General features: G+C 31.4%; 1 protein-coding gene across 1 annotated transcript in view; it reads right to left on the reverse strand.

Moving 5' to 3' along the window:
• LOC134705084 (secretin receptor-like) overlaps positions 1–17409 on the reverse strand; it is a 57240-nt gene extending 39831 nt beyond the window's left edge. Inside the window, exon 1 of the mRNA XM_063563851.1 lies at positions 17291–17409. Coding sequence (XP_063419921.1) covers positions 17291–17293 — 3 coding nt within the window. The 5' untranslated portion in view covers positions 17294–17409. The remainder of the gene's footprint in view (positions 1–17290) is intronic.
• Between the last annotated feature and the right edge of the window lie 1471 nt (positions 17410–18880).

Genomic DNA, 18880 nt, shown 5'->3' on the forward strand with positions numbered 1-18880 from the left:
TGAGTAATCGAAATTCTAAGGCTTTTCTTCCTCAGGAATTAGCTTAGCTGTATAAAGCAAAACTTTTAGGAATTTTTGATTCTCAATGCTCTTCAAATTCGTAATGTATTCGTCCCTTTTAACATTTTTTTGATTCAAGCGTTATACTAATGAGTCTTTAGTAGACGATACGCGCGTCTGGCGCAAATACAATATTTCAATCCGGGTTTCTATAATGAGTTTATAGCAATCGAGATTTATAAATTTTATGGTAATGATGACAGATTTGTAACTACAAACGAGTTATCATTGTTTCAAATAATAGTGGCATGTGTTTGCAGTTTTAGATATGTAGATACCAGGATAGTCGTTTGATCTGAAATTTTATCGATAGTGAAGTTTTGACTGAGTGTGAATTTGCATAGCAATTGAAGCATACATAGCTGGAGAAGTTTACTATGTGATTCACTCACATTCTATTTGTTACCCTTTGTTTCTTGTAATCATTTAACGAGAATTACCATTTTAGACTACTGTCTTCATAAGCTATGTACAATATCATTGTTTTTCGTATCATTTCCCCCATGAAAATGGAATACTGTTGCATTTCATAAGCGGCACTATCTCTGAATATAAATATGCTAACATTTGAAAATGATATGCACGATTTTGATCCCTAAATCGACCTCGAAATATTAAACCACTTAAGAATGTTATGATGTCATTTATAATAAAACATAACGTACACATTGTATATGACCTAGAATTGCTCTATTAAGACCTCAAAAATTAAAGTACAGTTTTAAAAATTCCGATAGTTGAAATAATCTGTATAGATTAAACTATAAGATCAAAACAATAGACTATGCTTGAAAGTGTGACTTAAATCTTTCTAAAAAAAAGAAAAGAATAATGCATGTTTTATGAACACAAATTATGAGTGGGAGATATTGAGCAAATGCTCGTATCACATACATATTAAATCACGATTAGATTTGTTCATAAAGACAAACATTAGGGTAAATAATTTTAAAAGGTATCATGCAGAGAACTCTATCTTTGCTGGTAAAATAAATACGAAATCTATATAATTTTGTGTAGAATGGTCTTTTCAGTGACGACACAACTGCAAATAAAGTGACGTCATAGATTTACAAATACAGACCTTGTTTTTTTTTTATTTCGATCATGCATTATTTGTCAAACATAGTAAATGAAACTCACAAATCAGAGTTCATATAATATGAACATAAGACATAACACGACTCTTATAGAATCTTGTAAAAATTCAGCTGAATAAGGAGTTGAATATACAGCGCTGTTATTTCCGATAAGATTTAGATTTTACATTAATTTTGTTAAAACTTTATTACTGCTATAGTGTTTAACTGTATTTTCTTCAAGTCTCTACTTTTTACTTTATTAGACATGAAAGGGAAAATTATTAAGTACTCAAGTGCACAGAAGTTTCAAACGTTAGTATTTCACCAATGAACAATAAACGATTACAATGAAATACAAAATTGACGTAAAAAGATATTAATGAATAATTTCACTATCATAATCCAAGAGCTACACACTTCCCTTACGTATATTTCATCAATTTATTTGTTTTGATAAATAGGAAAAAGGGAGGCAATTTCTCCCAGGAGTATAATGTGTAAGACAATCAGACTTGTCTGATTGTTTTTGTATATATGTAAGCTTGATTTCAAGACATTTGAAAATTCCCTTTTTACTATTGTCTTTCTATTCATGGCAAATTTGCACGTAGTTGTCAGATAATCTATCAAAATCATGGTTACTGCACGAAATAGAAATGTATTATATAATAGCACTAAAACACACTTACAACTGTTGTATTGGGTTGACTTTCAAAAGAAATTAAGAGTAATTAATTTCTACCATAGAATACTTTATAGCTCTCCACGACCTTCAACCTCGGTCTTTAGATAACTATTTACATGTTGAGTTGGGCGTCACTTGTCAGTCTATTTGTAAATCAAGTCAAAAGTATGTTTTACCAAATTATAAGCATGTTATCTTTGATGAGCTTGTTTGTCAGTTCTGCCCCAGAAAAGGTTTGACAGTTCTACCGTAGAACAACAATAGAACGAAAAGATTATGACAGTTTCACCCTAGAACGACTCTCGAACAGAAAAGAAAAATAGGTTTCAAAATGTACCAAACTGTATGTTAATATAAGATGTTCTGCAACATTTTATCAAAATTCCTACGAGTTCCTGAAATATCATATGGTATATTTGTTCTAATGGATTACGAAAACGGGACAAAGGAGAGTGGGTGAAAAAATGCTTATGTTAAATATATGAAGTGCTTTCCGTTTTAATTATTCTTGTCTTATTACAGATTTCACGAGGAGTGATATTCATTTATGTTGTACATAACAATAGATAGAGATTATACAACTAGTAGTAAATATTCCTATCTTGAGATAGTAGATTGTAAGTTAGACTACTTTCACGAGTACGCTAGTCTTTTAATTTATTTACTGACATGACACATTAATAGTAATCAAAGGTACTAGGATTATAATTTAATCTACACAAGACTCACCAGTGATGCTCATATCAAAATAGTTAAAAAGCCAAACAAGTGCAAAGTTGAAGAGCATTGAGGATCCAACATTCCAAAAAGTTATACCAAATACGGCTATGGTAATCTAATTCCTGGAATAAGAAAATCCTTCGTTTTTTCGTAAAAAATCTAAGTTTTGTAACAGGAAATTTATAAAAATGACCATATAATTGGTATTCATGTCAATATCGAAACGCTGACTACTGGGCTGGTGATACCATCGGCGACATTAATCATTTACAGAAAAAGAAAGAATAAAATATCACCTTGTAATTCCAAAACCAACATCTGAATTAAGAGAGAACAAAAACCGATGGAATTGTCACCACGTTCAACCAAATACAATTCTATTAAACACATTTACAAGTTGTAATAGCATGTGCAACCCATATTCTAAATCTTAGATGGTATCATAAGCCCAGACATTAGTTGTTCATGATTCATGATTTTTTGTTTGTTGAAATTATCCGTTGATGAATTTATAAATATTTGAGAAATTAAAAAAGGGTCCAACTTCCCTATACAAAGTCGACCATAGAAAGATTTGGCTATTATATTTAGGTTCTTATTTGGTCATTTAGCTCTTTGTCTTTTTCAATCCTTATATATTCGTTACTTTTAATTATTCGGTTTTTAGCGTTCCTGGTGAAACCAGCAACTGTTTTCAGATACATGAGTTTATAAAGAATTGGTGTTTTATCATGTTCTAATTGCAGTGGTTGTTGGATCATTGCTGCTTGAGATATTAAACATTCTCAACGAAGACAATGCAGTCATCTCTATACCATAAAATCTATTATCTAGTAGATGTCGCTCTCGATTTCCACCAGAACTAGACATCTTGGATATCAATGTGAAATTCATTATACTTAAGATTTTTTAAATAACTGCAGGTTATCTGGTAATCAGTTGACATTATGTTAAAAGATTAAAAGAGTATCAACGTCGTTTGGTGATTTTTCATAACATTAAAACATTTACAGGACAAATTTACTTTAAGGATAAATAAGTTGCGTATATATCCAATACATAAAGCAAACTCTTAAACATATCAAATAGTTATACATCCATCATTTTTTTTAATACCAGTTACAGACAAACAATAATTTTGAGTCATACAACACACATTTCGTCGACAGGACCCTAGTTTTTTCAATAACAGTGCCAAATGCAAACAGGTACTATTTAGCATTTCATAGCACCATGCAAAGTGCATAAATCCATGTCACAAAATATTTATTTAGTTTCAATTTTATTTTCGAAGGGGATTACAGGTGGCTGTTTTCTTTCGTATAAGCATGATTAGGGCGAACTATGTGATAGAAAAATGTTATTTATTACCCTTTCATCTCTTACAAGGCATTAATACATGTATTCACTTTTAATACCCTTTCACCCATCACAGGGAAATCAAAGTATCGTTCTCTCAGAGAATGTATCATAATAAGGATAAATTGGGCTTAACACAACTTTTGCCTTGTTTCATTATTTATAAAGTAGAAAAGATACAAGTATAAATAGATATCTTACTGAATTATTTATCTAACGTGACTTTTGGTCATGATTTGTCCCTATTTCAGGAAATATATGCAGATAATTTGTGATGATATAACATAACATCTTAATTGCATACTGTATCATCTCTATGTTTTTTTAATTGGTTTAGTTGTAACTTTTAAATGAAACTGACATTGACATAGATCTTTAGCATGATTATCTGCTATATATGTCAACATTTTTGGGTTAAAAGTTGATTTGTTGAAAATTATATTTTTTCTGAAAACAATTTTATAAAAGTGATAACATTATATAAATACCAAAGCAATTAATCTGAAAATCAATTTGAATACAAGATATTATAAAATGTGTACATTGACCGACTATTTGGTCATAAGGGAACATTATAGTGTTCTATTCATTACGAAGCACAAATATATCTTCCGTCAAAGGTGTCTTCTATTTCATCTATACAATTTTGCATGAAGCAGTTATAATATATATCAAGGTCCTAACAGCAATGGCAATTGGTATTCGTTTGTTTGTACATGTATGAACTCTTTTGTTACCAGTACAATGTACAATTTTTAAAATGAAACATAAACGATGAATAAGCAAGACAGTCTATCTGAACTAGCTTTAGATATCTTAAAAAAAAATGAAAGCAAAACAAAACAAATAAATATCAATTATATTTAAAACTGCAGTTATGTGCAGCTTTTCGTCAAATCTTACAAATCCCTTGTTTTTCCTTGATTAAGGTTCAATATCATGGGGATACATAACATCTTCATGCTGTAGAAACCCTAAACTAATTGTCTGGATTTTAAACGATATCATCCGGTCTTAAAAAATAGAATATCGGTTTAAACCAAGGAATTATAACATACATTGCAATGAACATGATAACAATAAACCAAAACAAAAGTTTAACAATCAATAATAAAGAAGAGAATGGAAATGGGGAATACTCGCTTCTTTCAAGGGAACTTTTTGGTAAGATGTGAAAAGTAAATGATACACAACCAAACTCTTTTTTTTTAGAATTACAGATTTATGTAAACATACGAATTTTATTTTTTCACAACACATAGTTTTATCAATTCTGTTGATGATTAAAGGGGCACTAGCTGTCAAACTCATGGTCACCGATTTGACTCAAATTCTCATATTTTATCTATAACAATGTAAACATTTATCCAAACTATCAAAATTGTGAAATAAACAGTTTACAGAAAATAGGGTCAATAATATGTAGCTTCGTTTCGTGTGTATTTTAGTCTAGACTTCATCTAATTAAATATCGAGTTATCCTCAGATGACCATATAAGCGATGTAAACATAAAAATACTATTTTTATTTTTTTTATTATTTGGTCGGGTTGTTGTCTCTTTGACACATTCCCTATTTCCATTCTCAATTTTAATGGTTAGATATAAATCGATTAACACGGGCAGTTGGATTTTTATAGGTCTGTTTAATTTTTTTTATAGATTAAAAATATATGTTTCTCATCGTTTTTACATGTAGAAGAAAGATTTTTAGTGGATCGAATCAGTCATCAAATGATTTACCTTTGTTTCACTTTCAATGTTGACATTCCTTTCCTTTAAATTAATAGAACACGTACGAAGCATGCGTTGTCCATCTCTAGTTAAGGGGTTAAATCGAAGTTCACTTGAATACAGATTTAATGAGGTTGACTTATTCACTTGCAATTGAATACTTCATTATCAATATTATTTAGCTTAATTTGACAAATTGAACCATTTTGGCTGCTAAAAGCGAATTATTTTTTCACTATTTCACTTTTATTATTGATTGAACAAAAACAAATCATACTTTAGATTTTTAAACATCTCGTAGCTAGTGCCCCTTTAAAATAAAGAAATTATCAATCCTAACCTTCCAGTCAATAACTTTTTTTTTAGCTCACCTGGCCCGAAGGTCCAAGTGAGCTTTTCTCATCACTTTGCGTCCGTCGTCGTTATCTTTTACAAAAATCTTCTCTGAAACTACTGTGCAAAATTAAACCAAACTTAGCCTCAATCATCGTTGGGGTATCTTTATTTAAAAATGTGTCCGGTTACCCAATCTACCAAGATGGCCGACATGGTAAAAAATAGAACATACGGGTAAAAATGCAGTTTTTGGCTTATAACTCGAAAACAAAGCATTGACAGCAAATCTGACGGAGTTGAATTGTTTATCAGGTCAAGATATATTTGCCCTGAAATTTTCAGATGGATCGGACAACCGGTTGTTTGGTTGCTGCCCCTGAATTGGTAATCAGCAAAGTAAGATTTAGAAATAAGTCAACAAGACCGAAATGGTCAGTTGATCCCTTTAGGAGTTATTGCCCTTTATAGTCAATTTTATCCATTTTTCGTAAATCTTAGTAATCTTTTACAAAAATCTTCTCATTTGAAGCAACTGGACCAAATTCATCCAAGCTTGGTCACAATTATCTTTGGGGTATATAGTTAAAGAAAATGTGTCCGGTGAACCGGCCATCCAACTAAGATGGCCCCCATTCTTAAAATAGAACATAGGGGTAAAATACAGTTTTTGGCTTATAACTAAAAAAACAAAGCATTTAGAGCAAATCTGACATAGAGTCAAATTGTTAATCATGTCAATACCTATCTGCCCTGAAATTTTCAGATGAGTCGGACAACCTGTTGCTGAGTTGCTGCCTCTGAATTGGTAATTTTAAGGAAATTTTGCCGTTTTTTGTTATGATCTTGAATATTATTATAGAAAGAGATAAACTGTAAACAGTAATAATGTACAGCAAAGTAAGACCTAAACATAAGTCAGCATGACCAAAATGGCCAAATGACCCCCTAAGGAGTTATTGTCCCTTAAAGTCAATTTTTAACAATTTTCATAAAATTTGTATTTTACATATACTAACATTTTCAACTGAAGCTAATGGGCCAAGTTCATTATAGATAGAGATAATTGTTAGCAGCAAGAATGTTCAGTAAAGTAAGATGTACAAACACATTACCATCACCAAAACACAATTTTGTCATGAATCCATCTACTTCCTTTGTTTAATATTCACATAGACCAAGGTGAGCGACACACGCTCTTTAGATCCTCTAGTTTTTTTTATTATTATGCTTAAATATAATACTAATATCATATTTATTGAATGATATAGCAAACATTGTTTTAATAACACCTCTTTTTTTATTATCGTTCGGAACTTGCCTTTTCCTAACTCTATTTGTATGACATGAACATGCATTTCATGATAATGCAGGCTTTAAAGAAGTTCCCATTATTTACCAATCATTTTATTTTAGTCTGATTAAACATATACTGACACTTTACTGCACGAACAACTTTGTAAAGAACTGTGATGTTGCAATGTTTAACAAAACAGAACACCAGACTCATACTTATGCCAAATTCAGTGGTATAAATAGAAAGTAATGACACATTTAAAACCCGATATTTGGCAACTCAGTATATGTTTATGTCAGGTTGATCTATATACATAGAGACGTTTGATGCTTATAACAATATTATAATCCCCATTGTAAATTATCAATAGCAGAAACTGCATATGTTACATATATCTCAATAAACAAAACAAATCTATTGAATCGAAAGTTTTGATCAACACATCCGAAAAATCTTATTCCACAATGCCAAAATCAACAAAAAAAGAATAAATTCAAAAGACTGGAAATTATTCAAGTATGATTCTTGATTTGCAGGTGGGCAATACATTTTCCAAAGTTATGATGGGAGCCCTAACAGATCGATAGACAAAGTAGGTTACGCAACGACTTGAAATAACACCGGATAATTTGGCACTTGATATAGACGTATTAAGAGATGTTTGCTAGATAAGTCATTTTGCCTTACAGCATTTCACTTACATACCCCTCGATAGCGTTGAGAGAGGGTTGCACTCTACCACATAGAATTATCATAGGAAGCGAGATCAATACAAATATTTTCGAAGAATATGTTCAGGTTTGTTGTCGAATTTAGTTATTATTTATAATTTAAAAAGCGATAAACAGTTTTGAATAGTTATCAAAGGATCAGGATTATAATTTAGTACGCCAGACGCGCATTTCGTCTACATAAGACTCATCAGTGACGCTCAAATCAAAACATTTATCAAGCCACATAAGTACGAAGTTGAAGAGCATTGAGAATCCTATTGGATTGCAAGCCAATTTCGAAAATATCTGTACATGAACTTCATTGTCTTGTTATGGGTGATCAAAGTTGTTTCATACACTAGAATTAGACGTTTATACACTTAACACGAAGTGAACTATTCCGTGAAATCTATCAATTTTTTTGGAACGTCTGACACTGACATTTATTTTTACATAATTCAAACTATAAGACAAGTTATACCTAACTAACATACCTTTCTCATAATTAATTCTGACTAAACTGAACTCAAACGAGTGAAACTTAATCAAAATAGAAAGATAAAACAAACTAACAAATCCTACAATAATATACGTACAGTAATTTGTACATTTATTTATATATAAAAATCCTAAAAAGAAATATATCAAAGGGACAGTCAAAATAATAAATCTAAAATAAACTGACAACGCCATGGCTAAAAATTATAAGTATTTTTAGGCTTAGATATCAGAAGATGTGATATAAGTGCCAATGCGAAAACTCCCAATTACAAGTCACAATTTGTAAAAGTAAAACCATTATATGTCAAAGTACAGTCTTCAACACGGAGCCTTGGCTAACATCGATCAGCAAGCTATGAAGGCCTAAAAAAATGACTATTACTAGTGTAAACCTTTCAAACGGGAAAACCAACGACACAATCTATATGAAATACGAAAAACGAAAAAACACTTGTGAACCACTTCAACAAACGAACAACATTGATCATTAGGTTCCTGACTAAGGACAGATGTAAACAAATGCAGCGGATTTTAACGTTTTATAGGTACGAACCTTCACCCTTACCTGAAACGAGAGTGTTACATCAAAACATAGAAAGACACACTTTTAAATATCAATTGATTGAATTAACTCAAGCAATAGACAAAGTATTAAAAGTGAATATACACCGAACAAATAAATTTGATCAATGACAGAATGTAAATATAAAATCAATAAAATAAGGGTGCGATGTTAAATAATTACAGAATGTCAACCACAACATTGAACAAAATGCTGCCAAATATGATAATGTACACAGGTAAAGGAAAATAATGTTGTTGTGAGGTATACAGTCTAAATATAGAACGGAAATATTATTTTACAAAATAGATAATTTTGTTGTTCATAATACGAGAACAGAAGACAAAATTAATAGTCACAAAAACAATTATCAAAGCTAGTATATATTCATAATATTGCAATAAAATCAGGATTTTCTTTATGATTGTTAAATCAAATGTTGTTATCTACAATTATAGTTATCATTTGTACATTTTCATAATTCAAACGTTTGAGCAAGCCAACGGTATCTAAAAGTTATTATTAAGCATCTCAAAGAAAATTACGTTGTATAGAGTTCATAAATTGTTAACTAATGTTGACTCACAAAAGACACAAATAACACATTCTTCACCTGTGTTGAAAGTCGGGCAAGGTAGATTTATACTAGTCTATATTAATGTTAAATATTGTTGTTCATACTCGTAGCATCTTTATAAGATGGTTGTTTTACATCAAATATAAACTTATAGTTAATCTTGAAATTTAAGAAAGTTAAAGTGTAATAACTTTCTCTATATTGACCATATCTCTTACGGGGTATAGGCATTTCTTTATGTAAAAAAGGTGTCGATTTTATATCATAAATGGCCAAATAAACCTTCGTTATGATGTTCTATGAATAAAAATATGTTTTAATTCTGTTGGTTGTCATTGTAGTATAACAAACTTTAAACCGGCTTATAATATTAAAAAAGGTAAAAGTGGGTAAATGATTATATGCCAATTATGACACATACAATTAATTTTTCAAGAATTACTTTCGAAACTTACTTCAGAATGCGGATATTTAATACTTTGGTCATTATAATATTTGCAGATTGGTTAAATTGACTTTCACACCAAGGATTTATCGCGATTGATAGAAGGATTTGATCGTACTTCAAACAATATTTTCTTTCATTTGTTTACATAAAAAAGGCCGTTAGTTTTCTTGTTTGAATTGTTATACATTGTCTTATCGGGGCCTTTTATAGCTGACTTTATGCGGTATGGGCTTTGCTCATTGTTGATGGCCGAACGGTGACCTATAATTGTTAATGTTTGTGTCATTTTGGTCTTTTGTGGATAGTTGTCTCATTGGCAATCATACCACATCTTCTTTTTTATAACACTACTAAGTACCTTAACAATGCTTTCAAGATTTCTGAATAAACGTTAGAGTTTTAGTGCAAAACTATTACATTATTTCTTCGTCTTTATTTATTGGTTTTTATGGCAAATGTCAAATTTTGACGACTGTATATTCCCTCTTTAAGTTTTTTCTTCTTTTTTGATTGTGTTTATGGTAACTGTCTTACTAAAACGTTACTAAGTTGAAAAAACTTGTGTCTGATCCTTTTGGTGTTTTTTTAACGATTAAACAATTTATAGCGTTTGCATATTGTGGGTGAACTTATCATTTTAATGTTTATTTCAGGTAAACGCTTCGGACGTACAAATTATACAAAGAATAGTGTTTTATTTATTAGCACTAGGTGGGTTCGACTGTTGGTAGGCTGTAAATTTCCGATGTATCATAAGCTCAGTGGTCAGTAATTTGATACTGACATGAATATTAAAGGGACATAATAAAAATAAATTTCAATTTTGACGTGTTACCATGGCAACACAACCTGACGGCGTTTGTATATTTTGTGAGATTACTTGATTTTCTGTATTTGTTTCAATTTTCAAGTTGATTAATGATAAAATGTATTATACAACTTAATAAAAAATCTTACGATTGTCTTCATCGTCAGGAAATATGTGCATAAAAAGACTTGTTTTATTATTTAATATATCTGCATTAGGCCACACCAATTTAATTTCTTGTTCTACGGATTTTTAAACTCCAAAAATGGGGGCGAGTGAGCAATTTGAAAATTTTGATAGAAAAATATTTAATTTGCCAAATTTTGAGGCGAAGCCTTGAAAGTAAAGGCGAGCGATTATAATTTTTTTTTTGTAAACATAAAATAGTAGGTTTTGACTAAATTAAAAACTTGATTTATCACTTGAAATTTCTTTAATTTTAGAAGTATTTTTTCCCTGTTCAATAAGAAATAATTAAATCTGCTCTATGTATGTGTGACTGACAATGAGACAATTCTCAATCCAAGTCATAATCAGGTTCAGAACAACCCCTTAATGTTATGAATATCCCTTTTATGAGGGGTCAATATATGTTTTAATATTTTTTTTGGTAAAAACACTTTTAGTACAAAAGGTCTAATATTTTCCCAAAGAACTATGATATCAAATGGTTAAAACATGTCCAAGAATTTTGTAATATTCCTAGACTTAACCATGTTAACCATGTTAACATTTACTTTAACAGTTTAATATTATTCAAAATAAGTTGACCCCTCTTTTAGAAAAGTGGTTTAAAATATAATGCATTTCTCCTCTTTTGAGTAAAAATTTCAAAGTTTTCAAAGGTTTTATATAGTAGCACGTATACAAATCCTTAGTATTTCTATTTTCTTTTCTACAACAGTAAACATGGTAAAATGACACCTTCAAGGCCCTTGTCTTAGCGATAACCTGATAATCACAAACATAGGTCAAAGTACGGCCTTTGACACAGAGCTTTGATCCAGACCAAACAGCAAGCTATAAGGGACCACAACTTAGTATTGTACACAATTTGAACAGGAAAACCAACGATCTAATTTATACTTCCAAACGGGAAAATACCAATGAACCACATCAACAAACGATAACTGCTGCACAACAGGTCCCTGAATCAATCAGGACAGGTGCACAAACCTGCAGAGGGTATGACTGTCAGCAAATCCTTCAGAAGTTCTTTGTACTTTTTTTTAACAACGAACATTTTTGATAGGGAAAATAAGTCAGTGGGAAAAGAAACCAATATAATATTTTTTGTTCTTCACAGGTATTTCCGCTGATATATTTATTTCGGAGCACTCCCATTTGGAAAGTGAAAAAGGCCATCAAATCCCTCAAAAATGGAAAATCTGCAGGCATAGATGAAATACCACCTGAAGTTTTCAAATCTGGAGGCAATGACATAATCGAATACATGTACAAACTCCTGAATAAGATTTGGCAGGAAGAAAATATATCAACAGAATGGTTAAAAGGTTTGTTAGTGAAGCTGCCAAAGAAAGGTGATTTAGGGCTATGTGAGAATTGGAGAGGCATAACACTTCTATCAGAAACTAGTAAAATACTGTGCAGAATTATACTCAGCCGAATTAAAGATGCAGTTGATCAGGTACTGAAAGACGAACAAGCAGGTTTCAGATCAAAGAGAAGCTGCACTGACCAAATATCAACACTTCGTACCATCATTGAACAATCGGTAGAATGGCAATCATCCCTCTATATTAACTTTTTGATTTTGAAAGGGCATTCGATAGGGTCAACAGAGAAGGGCTGTGGCAACTGCTAAGGCATTATGGCATACCAACTAAAATTGTAAACATGATCAAGGCGTTGTATGAGGATTTTACAGTACAGGTGATACATGAATCATCATTCACCAATCCTTTCCATGTAAATAGTGGTGTGAAACAAGGCTGCCTACTCTCCCCTACACTATTCTTGATAGCTATAGACTGGGTAACAAAGCAAGCAATAGACACTACACCAAGAGGTATACAGTGGAACTTCACACAAAGGCTAGAAGATCTAGATTTTGCAGATAATCTGGCTCTGTTATCTCACCGTTTGAAAGACATGAGAGACAAAACCACCGAACTCCATGAAACAGGAAAAAAACTAGGGCTAAAAATCAACATCAAGAAGACAAAAATTATGAAAGTAAAGACCAGAAAAGGAGGAACAGTGTCAATTGAAGGAGAAGATATTGAAGAAGTAGATCAGTTTACTTATTTAGGAAGCATCATGAATAGAACTGGTGGGTCAAATGCAGACATCAGGACGAGAATACGTAAAGCTCGACAAGCATTTGCTATGCTGAAGCCAGTTCGGAAATCAACATCATTTACAGAAAACACCAAAATTCGTAATTTTAACACAAAAATGTTAAATCAGTCCTTTTTAATGGCGCAGAGACCTGGAGACTGACAGCAGGGGTACAACATTAAATCCTGGTTTTTATCAACAAATGCCTGCGCCAAATTTGTAAATTTTGGTGGCCAGAAACCATTAGTAACAAATGCTTATGGGAAAGAACCAACCAGGAACCAGCAACTAAACAGCTTAAGAGGAGAACTTGGCAATGGATTGGGCATACTTTGAGTAAACCTTTAGGTACCATAACTAGACAGACATTAGAATGGAATCCCCAAGGACATCGGAGACCGGGAAGACCATTTCACAGCTGGAGAAGATCAAGGCACAAAGAGCTGGAGGAAATTGGATATATCTTGACCGAAGCAAAAAGGATAGCCCAAAATAGAGTAAGATGGAAAGCGACTGTAGCAGCCCTATGTTCCACAAGGAACGAAGAGGATTAAGTCAAGTAAGTCAACTCCCATTTGGAATAAATTGGTTTCTTGCTGAAACAAATATTCTCACAGATATTTACAGTGTTGTGGGGTGCTTATATGTTTAAAGTCGTTATATAAGTTTTAGACTGTGATTTTAAAAACAAATGTTGAGATCTTTTTATGATATTTACAACAGAAAAACGGTGCGGGAAATGGACATGATTACATTTCTGGATGCGGGAAGCGGGAATATAATAAAAAAAAGTCTGTTTTGAAAAAAATAGGTGCGGGCGGGTCCGTCGAACAAGGAATTAAATTGGTGTGGCCTTACATGCATTTTCCTATAATACGTGCAAATTGGAACCAACCCAAAATCCTTTTAAAAACGATAAAATGGCTATAACATACTAGCAGATATTATTGTTTGCGCTGTGATATCCTAAGATAATCCTAATTTGTTAAATATTCAGAGTACAACAGTTAAGAAACCATGTTTATTTATTTTGTAATCAAGAACATACTTGTTTACTTTTACCTTTTGATCAAATTAAACATGAAAGCTGTTTATAACCTCGTCCGTTTCTGTTTTACCTTATTCATTTACAATAGAAATATTTGTAATACAATATTAGATAACAACTATACTACTTTACGATATAGATACAAGCAGGTGTATTGTGATCACAAGAATTAACTTAAGTGCTTGTACAGTTATTGATAGTTGCTTGCCTTACTTAATTCATATTCAATCATTACTTTCGATTACAATAGGCCAATTTATCTTATTAATAATTCATTGCTTATTATAATCTTTAATATTGTGCAACAAAAGCAAAATGGGAATGTCTGTTTCCTGAGAGAATGTAGACACCGTATTAGTGACAACCAAAATATCAAATTGCAACATATATATTTGTGTTAGTTTCTTCAGGGTAATTCTAGTTTAAACCGAAGAGTATCATTCTCAAATAGTAGTATTTAATTGGTACGGATTAATTGTATACCATACATTGCAATTCCATTCCAATAGTTGAGTTTTGCGTTTTCATAACACCAGGATATTAGCCTTTAATGTAAAATTGACGTTCATTACTATTAGATTTAATTCAAGGCTCTGTGTTGTTGGCCGTACTTTGACCTATATTATGTTGCGTTTTACACATGGTGACTTAGATCGAGAGTTGTCTTATTGGCAGTAATATTTTTTTTTAAATTTAAATGTTTTGACTACTTTAGTCACTCCATGTTGTTTTTAATTCTTTTGATAATTTATGTCTCTGGTTATACAGGAGTGTTTTCTTATGAACATGGCATTTTCGCGACCGCCTGCATATTGTACGTTAAATTGTTACCAAGCATAAACAAAACTTAACTTTGATATACCTAACAAGGATCGTTTAAATAAGATAATACCAATTCTGATAAATAGTATATATTGGATGATAACTATTTGTCAAAAACCACATAGACCATTCTTCAAGTTCGTACTGTATACTTTATATCATAATAGTTTCAATCAAAAACTCTAACAGAACACTGCCTTTTCGTCCCATGGCATTTATGTATAACTTAACTTGTGTAATATACAATATGGGTTTCAGTGAAAAGCTGTTTTGTTAGTGAATCCACAGCAATATGTATTAACAAATCGAAAAATAAACACATTTATTTAAAAACCAGTTGTTGACATGCTACGGGCTATGTTCTTTTCGTTTTTTTAAATTTTATGATGGTATGATACTTAACCCCTAGCGGGAGGGATTGTGCTTGATTTTATTTATGATGAAAACTTAATCTACCAATCGGCTTGATTGAACTCTGGAGCTGGTATGTCAGTAACTGCTAGTAGTCATTTATTAATTCGGGTATCATTGTCAGTTTGCTCAATTCCTTTTTTTTATTACTTATTTTGACATCGGACTCGAACTTCCTTTTAAATTGGGTTTTACTGTGCGTACTGCTGTGTGTTTCTACCTTGGCTTGAGGTATAGGGAGAGGATTGAGATCTCACTAAACATGTTTAACCCCGCCCATGTTTTGGAGTTAAGTATGACCGCTTTCACTTAACTAGTAAACATTTCTATTTAGAAGCCGCCGAAGTCCTCCTCAGGGTGCAGTGTTTTCTCGCTATTTTGAAAAAAACTTTGCTGGCCTTAGGCTGTTAACTGCTTTATGGTAGGATTGTTGTATCATTGTCACATTCCTGATTTCCATTCTCTATTTATTACGCAATTTTATTCAAAACTATTCTATGAAATTTATTACACTGTGATATCAACCCCAAAACAAAATCCCAATTGGTTTAACATCCAGAGACAAAGCGCTACAGTTATGAAAGATATTTATTTATTTAATAATCAAGAACATCATTGTTTACTTTTACTTTTGATCAAATTCAACACAAAAGATGTTTATTACCTCTTCCGTTTCTGTTATTTTTTATTCATAAACAACAGCCAGATTTGTTTAAAAATATTAGGTAACAAGTACGTAACGATCTAGATATTAGCAGGTGCTATATGATCATAAGGATTTACTTAAGTGTTTGTATAATTATTGAAAGTTGCTTTCTTTATTTAATCCAGATTCATTACTTTCTTTTCAAATAGGCCAATAAATCTTATCCATAATTCAATGGTTATAATAACCTTCATAATTGTGCAATAAACGCAAAAGTTCGAAAGTCTGTTTTCTGAGAGAATTTAGACACCTCATTAGTAACCACCAAACTATTATATTGCAACAGATATTGGCATAATTTTCTTTTGATAAAACCAAAGACTTTCATCCAGAGTTAGTATCATGTATAATCAGAATGTTCCTGTATACAATACATTGGTTTTCAATTCAATTTGTAGAGTTTTGTATTTTTAATACATCACGGTAATATACCATTTGGTAAAGTTTACTTTCATTTTGTTAACTTTTATAGGATGAGTTCATTAAAACATTGCCTTTTGGTGTCTTTCCGCGTTCTTATTCTTTTTGTGGTTTTCAAGACATATCAAGGCCAAATAGAACTAAGATTTACCTAAATAGTTTATTTTGTATCTCGCACCAGGACTATGACTTAGAAGTTACGACAGTGTTTATGCCAATAATGAGTTTAGATAGATTGAATGACACTTTCTTGTTTAAACAGAAACCTTAGTGTTTACTCTTAGTTTCCATCCTAAAAGCAGTTTTTTTTTACTAAAATGTTTAGTTGTTTCATTAACGTTTAGCTACACTTAATTTTGACGATGGGTTAAAACACAATAACAAAAAAAAAACCCAAACAGCACAAAAACTACAAAGGTATAAAACGTTTGTAATTAAAAAATGAATTATGATGTGGCTAGTGCCTATAAACCTTACATATCATATCACAAAATAATTAGGGTCCTTTGAAAACGAGAGGTTATTGGCAACATACTGTCTTCAAAATTAATATTACTATAATAATGAAATTGGGTTAGATCTAGGTAAGTTTTACAAACGAATGCTCTAAAACCGATCCCTTCCTTTGGTGGCATATAGTGTTAAGATCTTGATACATTAAACAACGCATGCAATAAGAAAAAGAATGAAATATCTGCACTTACCATTGTAACTTTATTGTTGAGACTTCATTATAGTTGTTGTTATTCCTACTTTGCTTGTTGAGTAGCTGTTACTACGATGATTCCTACAAACTAATTTCAGTGTGATTATGTCAAGTATGGAGCACCAACTTGTAATATTTCGTAAGACCAAACAAACAAAGGGTTATATCTTTCAATACATCATTCAACGATAAAAGAGAGAATTATGTGAGAAGTATCCGGAAATATTTCTTGATGTTACATATGGTCAATGTTCGAATATTGTACTAATCACGTATCAGCAAACAATCTTCGAAATATAATACAAAAAAGCAATAAATTACATGCACATAATCAAATGTGAATCTATTTCAGGAAAACATCCTATATAACTAATTTCAACATATATCGACTTTGCCATTTAAAGAACAAAAAGGTATTCTTACATGACAATCAGCAAACCTTAAAGGAGTCTTAACACAATGATTTTCCAATCTAGAAACATCAAACCAAATTCTCACAGTTTAATTTGATAGCAATTTTTATATTCACATTAAAAAAGGCCTTTTGAATATCAATCGTTTACTGATCCGCTACTAATCCGATTACCTGATTTTACTAAATAAAAAAATAAAAATTGATATATGATGTTTTTATAAGAAATTCCCACTGACACTAGAAAAGCGTTGACCATTCCTCTAGTATCTTTCGATAGGGCTTATACAAATGAGCCAAAAGTTAACAAATATCGTCACATTTGATCAAGATATGACAAAATCCTACTTTGCACGGCATTATTACATACACTGTATTTGACTTTTATTGAGTAAACATTGCAAGTGTTGTAGTAACTGCATATCCTTCTACAGGATCTGATTTTGTTCATTTTTCGATTAGTTTGAATTGCTGAAACTTAATTTTTCTGTTAGGTGTCACGGACTTAAAGCTTTTTTGTGTATTTTTCTCTTGGCTGTGGTGTTGTCACAGAATGTATATTCTAATGAAACTAAGTATATAATTTAGTTTTGTGCAAATCTTATAATACTCATTACATTCAATTTACACTAGATGCAAATGCCTTATACATGTATCTTTGGCAAATCTCAGGATATTTTATCATTAAGGTTACCCAAATTTGAAAAATCCATTCCCTAAGTAAAGCGTTGAAGACAAAAGTGCTGTAAAACTTGCTGAGAGATGTCTTTCATTTTACCACCTGTGACCCTTGGTTTAAAAGATTTCAAATAAGCAGTAATTTGCTATTAAATAAATCACGAGAGGAAACGCACGCTTAAGAAATATGAGGCAGATCTGCACTCCATATGCAAGTGTTGCTTTTATGTTGCTATGTAGAAATTGAAAGTTGACGATCGGAAAAATAACATGAAATTAGTAGAACTTGTTCTTGTCAAGAAAAATAACTGACTGTCTACATGTATAGACTATCTGCGAAAAAGAACCCATAAAACGTTATTAGATTATGACTTAATATTTTTGCAAACTATTCACACCAAGCGCTTACAGTTCTAAACAATATTATAAAGCATATGGGTTATTTATTTATAGATATCACAGATGTTGTTTAACAGCACGTCTTTGTGAAAGAGCTGA

This window comes from Mytilus trossulus, chromosome 2 (assembly GCF_036588685.1).
Source record: "Mytilus trossulus isolate FHL-02 chromosome 2, PNRI_Mtr1.1.1.hap1, whole genome shotgun sequence".
NCBI lineage: Eukaryota > Metazoa > Mollusca > Bivalvia > Mytilida > Mytilidae > Mytilus > Mytilus trossulus.